A 15096-nucleotide genomic window follows, 5' to 3' on the forward strand; every position below is an offset into this window, starting at 1 on the left:
TCTTTACTACCTGATAAGGTGATAAGTTTTTGCAAATACAGTAACATTAGCTCCTTTCTAGAAAGTTGAGTTCACTTTGGTTAAGTGGTGTTCCCCATCCCCCCAGAAAGCTCGGATTTACAGTTAATCATTAAAACTTTAATTTTCAGACTTTCTGATGTGTATCTTCTTTGTTTTTCACAGAGACTAATAGACAAGTCCAGAGTAACCTGTGTAAAATGGGTACCAGGTTCGGAAAGCCTTTTCCTAGTAGCTCATTCCAGTGGCAATATGTACTTGTATAACGTGGAGCACACTTGTGGTACCACAGCCCCGCACTACCAGCTACTTAAACAAGGAGAAAGCTTTACAGTTCACACTTGCAAGAGTAAATCCACAAGAAACCCTCTGCTTAAATGGACAGTAGGTGAGGGTGCCCTGAATGAATTTGCCTTTTCCCCAGATGGGAAGTTCTTGGCGTGTGTGAGCCAGGATGGTTTTCTTCGTGTGTTTAACTTTGATTCAGTGGAATTGCATGGTACAATGAAAAGCTACTTTGGAGGACTGCTGTGTGTGTGTTGGAGTCCCGATGGGAAATACATAGTGACAGGTGGAGAGGATGACTTGGTAACAGTTTGGTCTTTTGTGGACTGTAGAGTAATAGCGAGAGGCCACGGACATAAATCGTGGGTCAGTGTTGTTGCATTTGATCCATATACCACTAGTGTAGAAGAGAGTGACCCAATGGAATTTAGCGGAAGTGATGAGGATTTCCAAGACCTTCATTTTGGCAGAGATCGAGCAAATAGTACGCAATCTAGGCTATCCAAAAGGAACTCTACAGACAGTCGTCCAGTAAGTGTTACGTATAGATTTGGTTCAGTAGGCCAGGACACACAGCTCTGTTTGTGGGATCTTACAGAAGATATCCTCTTCCCCCACCAACCTCTCTCAAGAGCAAGGACACACACAAATGTCATGAATGCCACAAGTCCACCTGCTGGAAGTGGTGGAACTAACCCAGGAAGTAATGGAAACAGTATCACAACACCTGGAAACTCTGTACCCCCTCCTCTTCCACGGTCAAACAGCCTTCCACACTCTGCAGTCTCAAATGCTGGCAGTAAAAGCAGTGTCATGGATGGTGCCATTGCTTCTGGCGTTAGTAAATTTGCAACCTTATCGCTACATGATCGGAAGGAAAGACACCATGAAAAAGATCACAAGAGAAATCATAGCATGGGACATATATCTAGCAAGAGCAGTGACAAACTGAACCTAGTTACTAAAACCAAAACGGACCCAGCTAAAACTTTGGGAACACCTCTCTGTCCCCGAATGGAAGATGTTCCCTTGTTAGAGCCTCTTATCTGTAAAAAGATAGCACATGAAAGACTGACTGTGTTAATTTTTCTTGAAGACTGTATAGTCACTGCTTGTCAGGAGGGATTTATTTGCACATGGGCAAGGCCGGGTAAAGTGGTAAGTTTTAATCCTTAATGCTGCATCAAAGAACTAGAACTCTGAATAGGTAGTTTTCTTGAAATATAAATGAATGTTGAATATAAAATTTCTTTATGCTTAATGTAAAAAAAAAAAAAATCCTCAGAGCCATACTTTTGGATACTGCATGCCATATTTCTGAATGATTTGAAGTGTCTTGGATACAATTATTAAGTATAGTTGCCTTCCAGCAGAAGAAATAAATACTGTGCATCTAAACTATTGATCGGTGTTCTTATACTTAAGCATAACCACAATATGGTGAAAGCTATTTATGTAAAAATTGAAGTAAAACCTGTCAATCACTAAGATAATTATAATCCTTCTAATGTTTTCTACAAAATACAGCACTCCCAATGAGAGTAGCTTATGAAAAGCTGCTGCTTTTAAGTCTAATGAGAAATGTGAGCCTCTGAAAAAATTAAAACCAAAGTGTGTTGTTCCTCCATACTTTCCTGTGGTGGCCTGCCATTAATGTAAAACCACGTCTTATTAAAATATCAGCCATTTTATGCACAGATTTGTGAGCCCTTTACTGACTGTAGTTTATGCTCTTGAAATTGTGAATCAGTATTATCAAGGAACTCTAATTTTTGATTTATGTATTTGTTAAGTTAGGGAAAATCATGCAAGCTTTCTCTAAGTAGTTTCAGTGTTATGTTACTGTCAGTTTTGTTAGGCAATTTGATCATCGACAAGCTCGTGCTTTTTGATGGCACCTGTTCTATCAGTTGAACCTTCATTAAAATCTATTGCTGGTTTTAACTCGTTGTTAATGCACTTGAACACAGATAAAACCTTATTTTTCTTCTGTTCAATGTATAGCAAGCTAAATTTTGAATTGAAGCTAAATGTGGTGATTATTTTATTAAAAAGTACTTTGTGCTACAGTAGCTTTGTTTGCCAGCAATGTTTTAAAGGAATACAGCTATGAAAACATTACCAGAGTTGATCTAGCGAAAAGGACCATTATTTTTGTGAAAAATTCTGAAAGGGGACATAGGTTATCACCTGAAGAAAAAGAAATAATCTGGTAATACCTGACTATTGCCATGTTGGGCAACATAAGTGAAAATCTGATGTTCATTAGGTTTTAACCATCTGGTTCATAAATCTGACTTTTGAAGTGGAGGTACTGTATATATTTATATACCACATCTTCATTGCTATAAACTTTTAAGTCAAACTCAATAATTTTTCTTAAAACTGTTTGTATAATGTAAGTTTCTTTGAGATGTTATCAAATTTGTCACAACATAGGTATGTGTAGAGAGCTGTGTCCGCTCTGCATCTTAATGCATATTTAAAGGTTGAATCTAAAACTAAAAACTGTAAACCCTTTTCTGGGGAGAAGGGAGGAGGGTCTTACCTAAAAGTATTTTTTTGCCTAAAAACTACAGATCCATCATTAATTAAAAAAAGAGCACCCCCCCAAAAAAACACTAAACTACTTAAAATGTTTCTCCTAAATGAAAATACTAAAGCAGTTATCGCTTCTGTGACTCAGTGCAATTCACGTCTTGTGAATTAACTTTATACACATACAGCAGTGCCTCAGATTTCTATTGTGACCTGTATTTTCTTTTTGTTCTAAAACTCCTTTGCGTACTACTAAACACTACACTGTTAAATTTATTTTCAGTGGCTGAGGTGGGTTTTGTTAGACTGGGTATAACTTAAATATTTTTGTGTATTGACTTTGATTTGGAATATGACATTTCAAATATTTCAGAGATAAAGTATGCAGTACCAAAAAAATCAGGATTTATGTATTGGCCAATATGGAAAACTTTAATTACAGGTAAGTAATTTTCATGCTGAAGTTATCACTTTCAAAATTAATATATTGCACACTGATGTAAATGCCATATTGTTTAGGAAGTATTTACTTAGAGATTTTCAAATGAATTTGTTTTTCTGATTTCACTTGCGTTTCTAGTGAGCTCACTCTGCTGGTAAAAACTAAATATTGGTGGCATGTTTACAGGGCTTTGATAGGAAAATATTTGTGCCAGAAGGACGTTATGAGCATCCTTTTTGTTTATAGGAAAGCACTTAATAATTTTATTTAATGAAAATTGTCAAAGTATAAAACACTTATGGTAATGTCTTTCTTACTGGGTTATATACCATTCACTTCTGTTTCGCCAGCTGTTTTATCCTAGGCTATCCCATTACTCTGGCGTTTAAAGCTGCTATTTCTAGTCTTCCTTTTGAAATATGGGTCCCCAAGTGATCTTAAAACTCCGTCACATTTTTGTCTGCCAGCTCTAGAGTGAAAGCCTCTGAATCTTCTTCCGTCATTGCCTCAAAAGGCCTTCATTAAATTCATGCCACTGCCAGCCTAAAGAAACAATTGGATGGAAAACTGAAGCAGGCTTGCAGTATCTAATGTAATTTCCATTGAGCCAGTGCTACCTTTCGCTCTCATTTTTAATAGCCATCAAAAGACACGCTGGATAATTGGACAGTGTATGACAAGTTCTCTTCATTCTTCTGGTTGGGCTGGTGCTGTCCTTAGCGGGGGAAAAAAATCCAGAAATGTCTCTTCAGCAGTGATCCTTATGATAGCTGATAGGCTGTATAGTGCTTACAGAGTGTCCTGACAGTTTGCTTATAAACTTTCCAAATTACTACTTCAGTCTATACATAATCATACCTTGAGCTTCCTCACTGGATATACCATTCTTGCATTGCACTTCAGAACTGTTGTACTAACTCCCAATCAGAGTGAGGTCAAGTGAATGGCAAATTTCAGTAAGAAACAAGTTCAGTGAGGCTCAGGATTCATTAGTTTCAATTTTTTACTCTCACTTTTTGTTAGCCTGTTTCTGAGGAAGAAGGTTCAGGGTGGTGAGGAAAAATAGGTTGCCTTAACAAGAGTATGAACTTGGTGACAAGTTAGCTGTCTCCTCTCCCCGCCCTGTCTTTCCCAGCCCCTGATGGGAAACCTAAATGGCACTATAGAACTGTTGTATTAATCTGAAAACGTAGAAAAAGAATTTTAAAGGAACCAAGGTAAACTTCACACGTTATCTTTATAGCTACTTCAAACTGAATTACAGGACTTGCAGAAGCAATTAAAAAAAAAAACCAAACCAAAACCCAAACCCAACAAAACAACCCAACAAAACCCCCAAAAAACCTAAGTGGTACCTGAATATGCAAAACAAGTTTTCTCTGAACTTAGTGGTCAGAGAAACTGAGATTTCTGTGTTTGACTTTAGAATTAACTATTCACCATCTTGTACAGTGACTCCATTTTATCTAAGTAAAAGTTGCTAATTAGTTGTTTCCTTTGTACGAAAGCTCAAGGTAAGATTGGCCAGAAGTATGAACAGGTGAAATGGCAGTGTATAACCTAGCAAGATGAACATGCTACCTTTTTGTAAAACAAATGCACATGGAATTTATTTATTTGACTTATTGTACAGGAAAACTTAAATTATAACATCCTTGAATTTTCTAGTTAACTACAATTGTAGTACAGTATCATGTTTTAGTATGACTTCTGTTTTAGTGAAAGTACTTAAACATTCATGTACTATATTTGAGATGAGCAGCTATACATACTAATTCTTCCTCAATGGAAAGGAGCATTTCATCATTACAATTGAAGTTCAATTGCTGGTATTTAAGTACTATCAAATAGATTTCTTTCAACGTGATACGGTATCTGTATAAACTTCAGGGATGATTACAGTAAAACTGAAACACAGCTATATGACTTCAGGTTACCATGCTGAAATTTGAAGCTTTCTGTAATGTGCATAACAGCAAAGTTGCACATAGCATACCCGCGTTATCAGGGTGAATTTAAACCTAGTACACTGGTGTGATATTTATAGCAAGGTATGTGTGTTTGCGCGTGTGCATGTGTGAGAAGGTGTGACTAGTGGCTCCAGTAAAGCCAGGAGAGATCATAACCCTGTAAAGGCTTTATGATGAGGATGTCTGGATTAGGAAATAACATGACTTTTACTAAACACTTTTTAGAAAACCCATGTTCTGAATTATCACCTCTTAAAATTTGATTATGTACTTGGAATGACTGTATATGTCTGCCCCTTTAACAACATAAAGCTACTAAATTAATATTAAAAATGCTGGCCTGCTTATGTTACAATAATAAAATTTGTGTCAGTTAATTTACTGTCAATTTACATGTAAAGATTAAACAATATTTTTTCTGCATTTTATGAATTCTGTATACTGGAGTTTGTTAAAGATTGACATGTTAGGTGATACTGTACAAAATTGTATTGACTACCTTTAGTGAAAATCAAAAGTAAAATTCATATGTATTTCCTTTTTACACTTCCACTTCTTGACAACTTGAATAAATTTCATAGAGCCTTTCTAACATGAACTATTGTTAATTTAACTGTTGCAATAATTAAGCTTTAAGAAGTATTGTTGGTATATTTATAATTTTAAGAAGATCATGTTTGTTTCATACTGCTTATTTTTAGCTGTTCTATTGTCACTGTTACAGCTGAAGAACTTTACTAAATACTTGACATTACAAAATAACTTGCTGGGGTTGTCCTCTGTATACTGATGTTAAATAAAAATGTGTGATTGAACTGTAAATGTAGATAACTTTCAATAGTCCTTTCCACATTTGAGTTTTAATTTATCTTGCAGTCCTTAGGTGGTCTTATGCTATCATACTGTGCTGAACAAATGGCCACAATGAAAGCTGTTAACTTGCCATATTTTAAAGTTGAGAAGTTGATCGCATCCTGTAACCTGCTCTGAGTAAATGTTTCATTTCATCTCAAGACGATGCATACGTTTTGATGTTTAAATCTTGCTGATAAGGTCATGTCTCATGTTTGTGTGGGGGTTTTTTTGTTGGTTTTGGTTTTGTTTTTTTTTTTTAGGACTAGAGTAACATGAAATAGAACACTTAATCAAACCACTTACCAAACTTGTTTAAACTCAGATTCAGTAGAACACAGACATGAATGTATCTAGATTCTCTCTGCCTACCTGTCAAATAGGATCTGGGGCAGAGCGTTGTCCTTCCTTCTAGGACTCTACAGGAGCTCTTTCCTTTATGGACTCTGGTGCAGGGTATGTTCTTTATTCAGGCTTTAGATCTTGACATTTACCTAATGAATGCTGAATTTACAGCCCTGAGGATATGGCTCACTCAGATGATTCAAGTGTTTTCTGTCTAGAGAAACTGTGGCTAGTCTAGAACTAAACTCGTCTGAACTAGAACTAAACTAGTCTAAAGCTTTGGCTGCAAAATTTCCTGGAACCAATTTAGGCGAAGACTTAAGACGTTGCCCTTCCATCTGAGTGGACAAGGGATTGCGTCACCCTTGCAGCGGTGGTTCTGTGTTAACTGATGAAGGAGCCAAACAAAGGATATTTAGTAAAGTGTTTCAAAGGCACTTTTGAGAAATTTCAGTGAAAAAGTTAGTTACTTTGGGCCCAGTCTAACTGAGGTAGGACTCTGTCTCTTAGGCAAAAATACTCTGTAGACTAAAGCTGAGGAATTCGCCTTATGTGAACTTGAGAACTTTCTGGTACTTCAGAAGGTATTGATTGACCACTATGGTGGTCTAATATATAAACACGTACATATATTTAAGAACAGGTGCTAATGGAGGAACAAAATGAAATCCGTCCTGAAAGCTTCCGGGAACATCCAGTTGGATCAAATGATGCAAGAACTGTTTGGTCAAACCAGTTTCTCAACAGTCAGTGTGAGTGTGAAACAAATCTAACTTCCACAAGTTCTGTGGTCATAGAAGATATTTTGGCAAAAGGTGTCTTGGAACATGAAAGTGTCATCTTGCTTGTCTTTAATAATGTTGCACAAACTTCTCAAGGAAATACCTTGTATGAACACGTTATTTTTCTGGTTTTTGAAGTTGGATTTTAGGTAGGTGTTGATCAACCTTATCAAATTCATTTAGCTCATTTCTTCTCCTGCTAAGATCACGCTTGTTTTACAACTAACCCAAATGGGGTTGCCTTAAGTCATATGCTTTTCCCTGAGGTTTTCCCTGGATTATCTCAATTTCATTATTTTCTAATCTGAAAATTTTAAATCTTACAGACTTTTGTAGTTTGAGGAAGCTAGAGAAACAACTGTTCCTAAGCACGTGAGCCCTTACTACCTAAATGAAGCTTAAGGTCCTATTGCTCAAGCCAAATCAGGTTTCTGTGGGCAAAAGACTCGTGCTTTTCCCAGCACACAAGTAGTTGCATCTTAATTTTTTTTTCTCTTGAACATGCATATCTTCCATTTGCCAATCATGTACTAGTCTTGAAGTAATCTTGCCCAATACCACTAGACAGATTTTTAGTTAGTCTTAGTCTGCTGGTTTTCTAGCAGCCTTGACCTTTCTTTTTGTTGACAATGAGTAAAATGGTGATACACCTCTGGTAGGAGAAAAACTCCTTTATGTACACAGAAGAGAAGTTGCAGGTGAAACCTCCTTGATGCTACTACATGCTTTTACAAGACCTGGTGTCAAATGGTTTAAGCATTTATACTTTTCTGTAACACTACTAGAGCAAAGCAGGGGAAAAAAGCAAACAGAAGATAAATAATATATTTAAAACTCTGTTTAGTGAACATATAGACTATGTAAAGATAGGTATCAGCTTTGCTGTGTCCCCCTAAATCCCATACAAAATATTTCTCTGTAGTATGTTATGTGGATGTTCAGCATGTGCTTCCTTGAACATTCTCAGTTAATTAATTTTATGACTTTAGAGATTACTATGGAATGGCTTTAAACTAAAGGGGGGTAGATTTAGACTAGCTATACGGAAGAAATTTTTGACGCTGAGGGTGGTGAGACACTGGCCCAGGTTGCCCAGAGAGGTGGTGGATGCCCCGTCCCTGGAAACATTCAAGGCCGGGTTGGACGGGGCTCTGAGCAACCTGATGTAGTTGAAGCTGTCCCTGCCCACGGCAGGGGGGTTGGAACTAGATGATCTTTAGAGGTCCCTTCCAACCCAAACTATTCTATGATTCTATGACAATATCCGATTTAGTGTGTATATGCAGTTCAGAGACTTACACTAATAAATTCTGATTCATTTGGGTAAGTGTCATGGTTTAACCTCAGTCGGCAACTGAGCACCACGCAGCCGCTCGCTCACTCCTCCCCCCCCCATGGGATGGGGGAGAGAACTGGAAGAGCACAAGTGAGGAAAAACTCGTGGGTTGAGATAAAAACAGTTTAATAATTGAAATAAAATGATAATAATAATAATAATATAATAATAATACACAAAGCAAGTGATGCACAGTGCAGTTGCTCACCACCCGCCGACCGATGCCCAGCCAGTCCCCGAGCAGCGGCCCCCCCGGCCAGCTTTCCCCAGTTTATGTACTGAGCATGACGTCCCATGGTATGGAATGTCCCTTTGGCCAGTTTGGCTGCGCCCCCTCCCAGCTTCTTGTGCACCTCCAGCCTTCTCAGTCGGTAGAGCATGGGAAGCTGAAAAGTCCTTGGCTAGTGGAAGCATTACCTAGCAACAACTAAAACATCGGTGCGTTATCAACTTTGTTCTCATCCTAAATCCAAAACACTGTACCAGCTACTAGAAAGGAAATTAACTCTATCCCTGCCGAAACCAGGACAGTAAGAAACTTGGAGATTTTTTTCATGCAAATCTTAAAACCAATTCAGCTAATTTGACTACAGAATTTTAAACAAATGTGAAAAATCTCATTCCGTTTTGGCATATCATTATTGCTCAAATTCTGTATTGGACTATGGGCTCTTTTGTCAAGCAACGGTCTTGGTCCAGATTACTTTTTCAAATTACTCCAGGAATATTGCTGTTCTGGACAAGAATAAACTACCCATGGAATATTCTTCAAATAATAAATTCCGATTATTTCATATACTGGCAATAGCAGAAAGGGTTTAACAAATCAATGCCACTTTTGTATGGGCATTCATTAATTCAGCCATTTTTTTTATTGGTTTAATTGCATTAGTGAGGCGTACTATGAGACCAGTTAAACTATATATGCCCAAAAGGGGTTCTTTTTTTTTCTTTTTTTTTTTTTTTTTTTTTTACATTGTTTGGTTGTTACATTGAACCCTTTGCTTTGTTTTTTCTACCTTTCCCTTTCAAAACAGAAAGCAGGAAAGAGGTGCAGCGTTCTGACACGAGCAAGTTACTGAAGGAGAGCGCTCTTGTCCAGGGCGAAGGCTGAGCGTGTGCCAGGAGTGTTGTGAAGTAGCACGGAGACATTAACTTCCCGTGTCCTGCTCATGTGTCCAAACTTGCAGTTTATTCTCTAGATTAGTGAAACTACGTATCGTTGCATCTTTGGCTCCAGTTGATCCGGTTCTAATTTACATGAAGAAAATATTAACTCAGTAGTTACTGATGGCTTTTTTTTTTCCTACTTAGTAGTATCTTCCTGGTTTTTTGTGTGTTTTTGGGGTTTTTTTTTTTAATACAGCAATTACGTGCTGATCTTTCATAGAATTAGTTTCTGTTGTGAAACCTTGTGTTTCGTGTCTTTGGAAAAAAAACAAACTTCTGGCTGGAGCATAGGTGGAATTTTTAAAAAAAATACCCCCCCTGCAACCTCATGAATTGTGAGGAGGGTTGGTCTTAACACTGCTGCAGGTCTTTCTGAACAGGCCACAGCTACGAGTGCCATGAACGGTGGGTGGAAATGACCTTACTGATAGTATTTGTTACGGCTTTTCATTCCTACCCATGCAAGCCTGTTTTTACCAAATATGCAAAGTCCTGTGTGTTTTGGGAAGTCAGAGAATGCATAGATAAACATGGAATAGCCCTAGCAACTGGTGCTGAAACAGTTTGTGTCCAATACTCTCACATCGCTGACATAAGAAAAACCACACCGTCCTCTGCGAAAGAAGCACGTTCCAGCCGTTTTCTGTTAAGATGGCAGACGATGTAGCACCTACTTGGAGGACCCTCTCGGAGGTTGTGAAGAAGATTGTTTTATCAAATTCCTGACTTGGGTCTCATAACCGTTCCATTTCCCACCCCCTGCTAGACCCACATGCTGACAAAATAATACCACTAATAAAAGACTACATTTATTTTCAAAACTGTTTTGAACAGTCTCTTAATTTGCTTCTGCTGCTTGCTCAGTGTGATCTGCTTGTTCTTAAACTTTAAGCTGATGCACTGTACTGCACGGCAGATCTGCAGTCGTCGCATCTCGATTCTTCTGTGTTTTCTGTCACGGCTATTAAACTGTGCAGCTTTGCTGTTGCACTAATAAGTTGCTGCAGCTTTTGTTCCATCTTTTAGCACCTGGTTGACTAGACTGGGTGTTTTAATCACAAAAAGCACTATGGTCTAATGTCTTTATTCTTTCTTTACAGGCAGGAGCTTTCTCTTTTTTTTTTTTTTTTTTATAACCTTATCCATCATATTATTCCCAGAGAATGTGATTACAAATGTTCTAGTCTCACACCCTTTGTATTACAGATCGGACTCTTATAGGGTAACTTTTGTATCAAAACTGAAACTTTTTTTGAGCCCTCACTTGCTTTTCTAATGTGGCTTTCTAAAGCTTCCGATGTTACACCCAACGTAACTTCTTAAATGGCCTTGCTCGAAAGGCTCTGATACAATGGCAAAATTCTATATAATCCTTTTTGTTACTCAGGACCCACCGAGAACACTCACCACTTCAGTAAAACTTCCATGCCTAAAATCTGAATTCTTATTCTTGCTTTTCTTGTATGAACATCTAAGGTCTAAGATGTCTTCTGAAATTAAGTACTTGGAAGAACTCACAAAATTCCTGATCTCTGTCACAGAAGTGAAGTTCTGGAAACGCCATCGTAGCCTGGTCAAGTTTTACGGCAGTACTTGCAAAGTTTTTGAAACGTCTGTCTGCAGTAGCACGAGGATATTGATCTTGAGATTCTTTCCACTTTGGTGTTCCTCTGGCTTGCCCGCTCAGAGGTGCAGAATTAACTCAGAGCGAGGATTGAAATATAAGGGGTTCCTGGTGTTCACTTACTCAGAGCCACCTGCATTGCACTTCGACTCTTTAGAGCAGGGAGTATTCACGGCCCTGGAGATCAAACCAGGACTGAGTGACTCCTTGTTCCTCGTCTTGGAACTTGAATTCCAGAGTGTCTGGTAGTTCGTGGGGAACAAGGCACCACACTGAATTTCAGCATGTGCCGCCTGTTTCTAGAGGAGTTGTAGGGAAATGAATGACTCTTCATTTTGTTTCCCAACAATTGGTTGCATTACAGTGTAAATCTGATATTAGAATAGAGCTTATTTCTCTTCGTCTGTACAGCACGGCTATGAGCCTGTTGAAAAAGACTTCATATTATGCCATCCCTGGTACTTTCTATGTGCTTATAAAGCACATACTTGCATACAAACAGTTTGGATCACTGATTTATTAAAGACTGAAAATAATACCTTTGGACGTCTTTTTCCGGGGTACTTGAAAGTTGCTTAGTGGATGTAATCTTCTGGCAAGAAAGGCCTTCCAGTTGCTGCTGGATTTAACAGATTTCCGAAGAATGCTTCGGTAATGAACTGTAGAGTTCTGATTCATCTTCATCACTTTCAAACAAAACTCTCTTGGTAAAGATCTTCAGAAGTGTTTCAGTGGTTTGCTCTAAAATTCTGCCTTTTTTCACCATCTATTCCTTAACTAGGAAACTTCTTGTTCTCTTCTCGTGAAATACGCAGTATCTTTGCACATCCTGAATGTCCATCAAGTTTAAAGACCAACCCACTTCAGTCTACCTCAACAGTGTTTGAATGAGATATCCACTACATAAACAAGTAAAAAATAAAGTGTTCTAGTCCCTACAGGTGTGATCTATGAAGGCACCAAATTAAGCGCCACATAGTTTATGATCTATAAATGTAATATAAAATGTGTGCACATATATACACACATGCACACACACACACTGTCTGCTATAACTCCTACAAATGTATTCAGAGTCATAATGTGTCTGAACTGGGAGATTAGATGTTTTTTAAAAGGGCAGGCTCTGGTTTTAGTAGAAACTTGCTGACTTGAATCCAGCCAGTCCAGCCAGTCCAGCCCTCCTTCCACCTCTTCCGTCTATGGTCAGGGTTTTCTTCCATCAGTTGTGACCTTTCAGTGCTTGGATCCAAGTAAGAAAGAGCTCCTGTAGATTCTGAAGATGTGACCTAATTCTACATTGTGTGCTAATTGCTGCCTGAGCTTGTCTGGTTTGATGGATCTGAGTCACAGGATCTTGATTTTGAGGTAAGCTACCTAAGCCGGTAGCTGTTTAAGAGGCTTTATCATGCCTACATAGTAAGGAGTTGCACAGTGATATTCATTGCTGTGCTTCCAGCTTAGCTGCCGTTGTGCTCCTCAGCCTGCTGGCACTTGTTATAACTAAATAATGACCTTGCAAGAAGACTAAACAGTATTTTGATAGTAAGCTTTTCCTACGTCAGTCTGATACACAGTTACTTTTATGTGAATGATTAAAAAGGGGCTACTGTACGTAAATCTGAAATGGAATCTATCCATTGATATCTGTCTGTAAGGTACACTTGCCTTAATCCGGAACAGTAGCCTCTGTCTAGCAAGGGGCGCCGCGCAGTTGCAGGATTATGTCTGAAATGAAGTAAGTCTCATTTTATTTGAATGGCGATGTAGTTAAACGAGTAAACGAGTAAAAAAGTTTTCCTGAATGCAAGCTTAAATTGTAATGGGAAATCTTTACTGAACTCTTGCTTAGCGTTTCATTCTCTCTTTTAAAATTACCAAAATAAGTATTTGGTTAGATAATCTATTTTTCTATTCAAAGCTTGTAATATTCGATAGCATCTAAGAGGTTGAGCGTTTCCCTGTATCAGGTTAGGGGTGAAACGTGTTAATACTGGAATAGGTTGGTTTGTTGCTATCCTAATAAAATGCTGATCGCTTTTTTGGTGTATGATTTTTGAAGTTTCACAGTTCACAATGACTCCAGATGCAAGGTAGATTAAATCAAATGCTGGCATCAGATTCATCGTGTGTCATAAACGCACACGCTCTTACTTACTGAAAGCTCTTTTGTGTGCTGCTTGACTGATACAATAGTGGCTTAGATCCTTTTGTAGGAAAGAAGGTGCTGATGTCTAAAGTAAGCGAGTGCTGGTAAAAATAAACTGTACTCATTTTAGCTTCAGGCTAAGAACTTTATAAAATTAATGTCAGGTTCTCTTGCTGGATTAATGTAAACTGCTTTGTTTGCAGGGTTTATTGTCATCCCAAAACCAGGCCAATTCTCCAAGTGGAACTGTAGTATAGCCATCACACTACTGCTAGCAAATCTCTGAACACAGGACAAGAAGTAATGACAGTGGAACCAGGAGCTGTTCTTCAGGCACAGAGCATCACAAATTATAATGTGGCAGAGCGTAAACATGGAATTATGTGAATCACATAGTAATTTGCAAAGGAATAATGTAATGAGTTCTTATTACAGCTAATACTGCTAGGCTGCTCACCCAAGGAAGAGTTTCCATTTGGGAAAAAAAAGCTTCCTTTGGTGCTGCAGGAAAAAACAGTAACATTTTTGGTTTTCTTTATACTTTTCGAGTCCAGTGTAATTTAATCTCTCTCTATAAATATATAAATAAGAGCTATATATATATAGTGTAAAATAAAGTATGTTTCTTAAATTCAAGTAAGTTCAATGGTTAAACTAGTACTTCACCATTGTTTATTTTGCACTGATTTTTTTAACCAGAGATGGCTAGAAGACAGCCTGGAATGCACTCATGGAAAATGAAAGTCATTACTTTCTGGCTTCAAAACGTTATTCAGGAAGATGGATGCTGCAATCATAGATTTTTAAAACAAAATTGTTTTGCACTTAAATAGTTTAATGCTAATAGAGAATTACTTTAAAATTGGTGTCCAGGCACCAGAAAAACTGTGTTGTGGAGAAAAGATCCTTTGTATCTATTAAACATTTATTTTAATATTGTTGTTTCCAACTGCAATCGGCTCTGTATTATATGTATAAATAATGTAATTCAGTGATGGGGAGGGGAGTAATGGATCATTACACTAGAAATTCTCATTCATTTAAGAAAGTGATATTTCTAATTCAGAAAATACACATTAAACTATCTTGAATATGCATTTTTGTTTACTTTCTGTTCAAATTCGATCACTTTTGATGTAATCAATCCTTTGTTGAATTAAATGTTTGGTACAGAAATATCATCTAAACTTTGTAGAACAAATTCCTTTCAAAAATATCTCATCTAGAACATCGCTTCGTATTTAATATAGTTGAGTTTCAATTAGGAAAGTGAAGTAACATTGTTCTGTTCTCGGTCTTAATGGTTTATCTCTAAATACGTCATACAGTGGAAATCTTGCAGACAGACAACTTTGTGGGGTAAGGATTTTGTAATCAGAGAGTCCCGTACGTCCGTCTTGGGAGTTGTGAAGTGAAAGATCCAGCGGCAGTGGATGTACACGTTCTGACTTGGCAATTTAAAATTAGGTCAACGTATTGGAGTAGATGCGTTTCTGAGACAACTTGTTTGTCTTAAATCAGGCACCTCATTTATAATTCAGCGCTCTTAAACTGGCAAGTGTTAGGGAGATAGACGCATCCATCT

The 15096-nt window shown here is 37.8% G+C and overlaps 1 protein-coding gene across 4 annotated transcripts in view; it reads left to right on the forward strand.

Moving 5' to 3' along the window:
- The window catches only part of WDR20 (WD repeat domain 20), a 48197-nt gene extending 33589 nt beyond the window's left edge, over positions 1-14608 (forward strand). For 3 of the 4 annotated variants that reach the window (XM_076345474.1, XM_076345476.1, XM_076345475.1), the window contains one exon: positions 184-4616. In XM_076345474.1, the coding sequence (XP_076201589.1) occupies positions 184-1479 (1296 nt within the window). In that variant the 3' untranslated portion in view covers positions 1480-4616. Of the gene's footprint in view, positions 1-183; positions 4617-13714 lie in introns of those variants that run through there. The other variant, XM_076345477.1, reaches the window with a different exon arrangement.
- The last annotated feature ends 488 nt before the right edge of the window (positions 14609-15096 follow it).

This window comes from Aptenodytes patagonicus, chromosome 7 (assembly GCF_965638725.1).
Source record: "Aptenodytes patagonicus chromosome 7, bAptPat1.pri.cur, whole genome shotgun sequence".
NCBI lineage: Eukaryota > Metazoa > Chordata > Aves > Sphenisciformes > Spheniscidae > Aptenodytes > Aptenodytes patagonicus.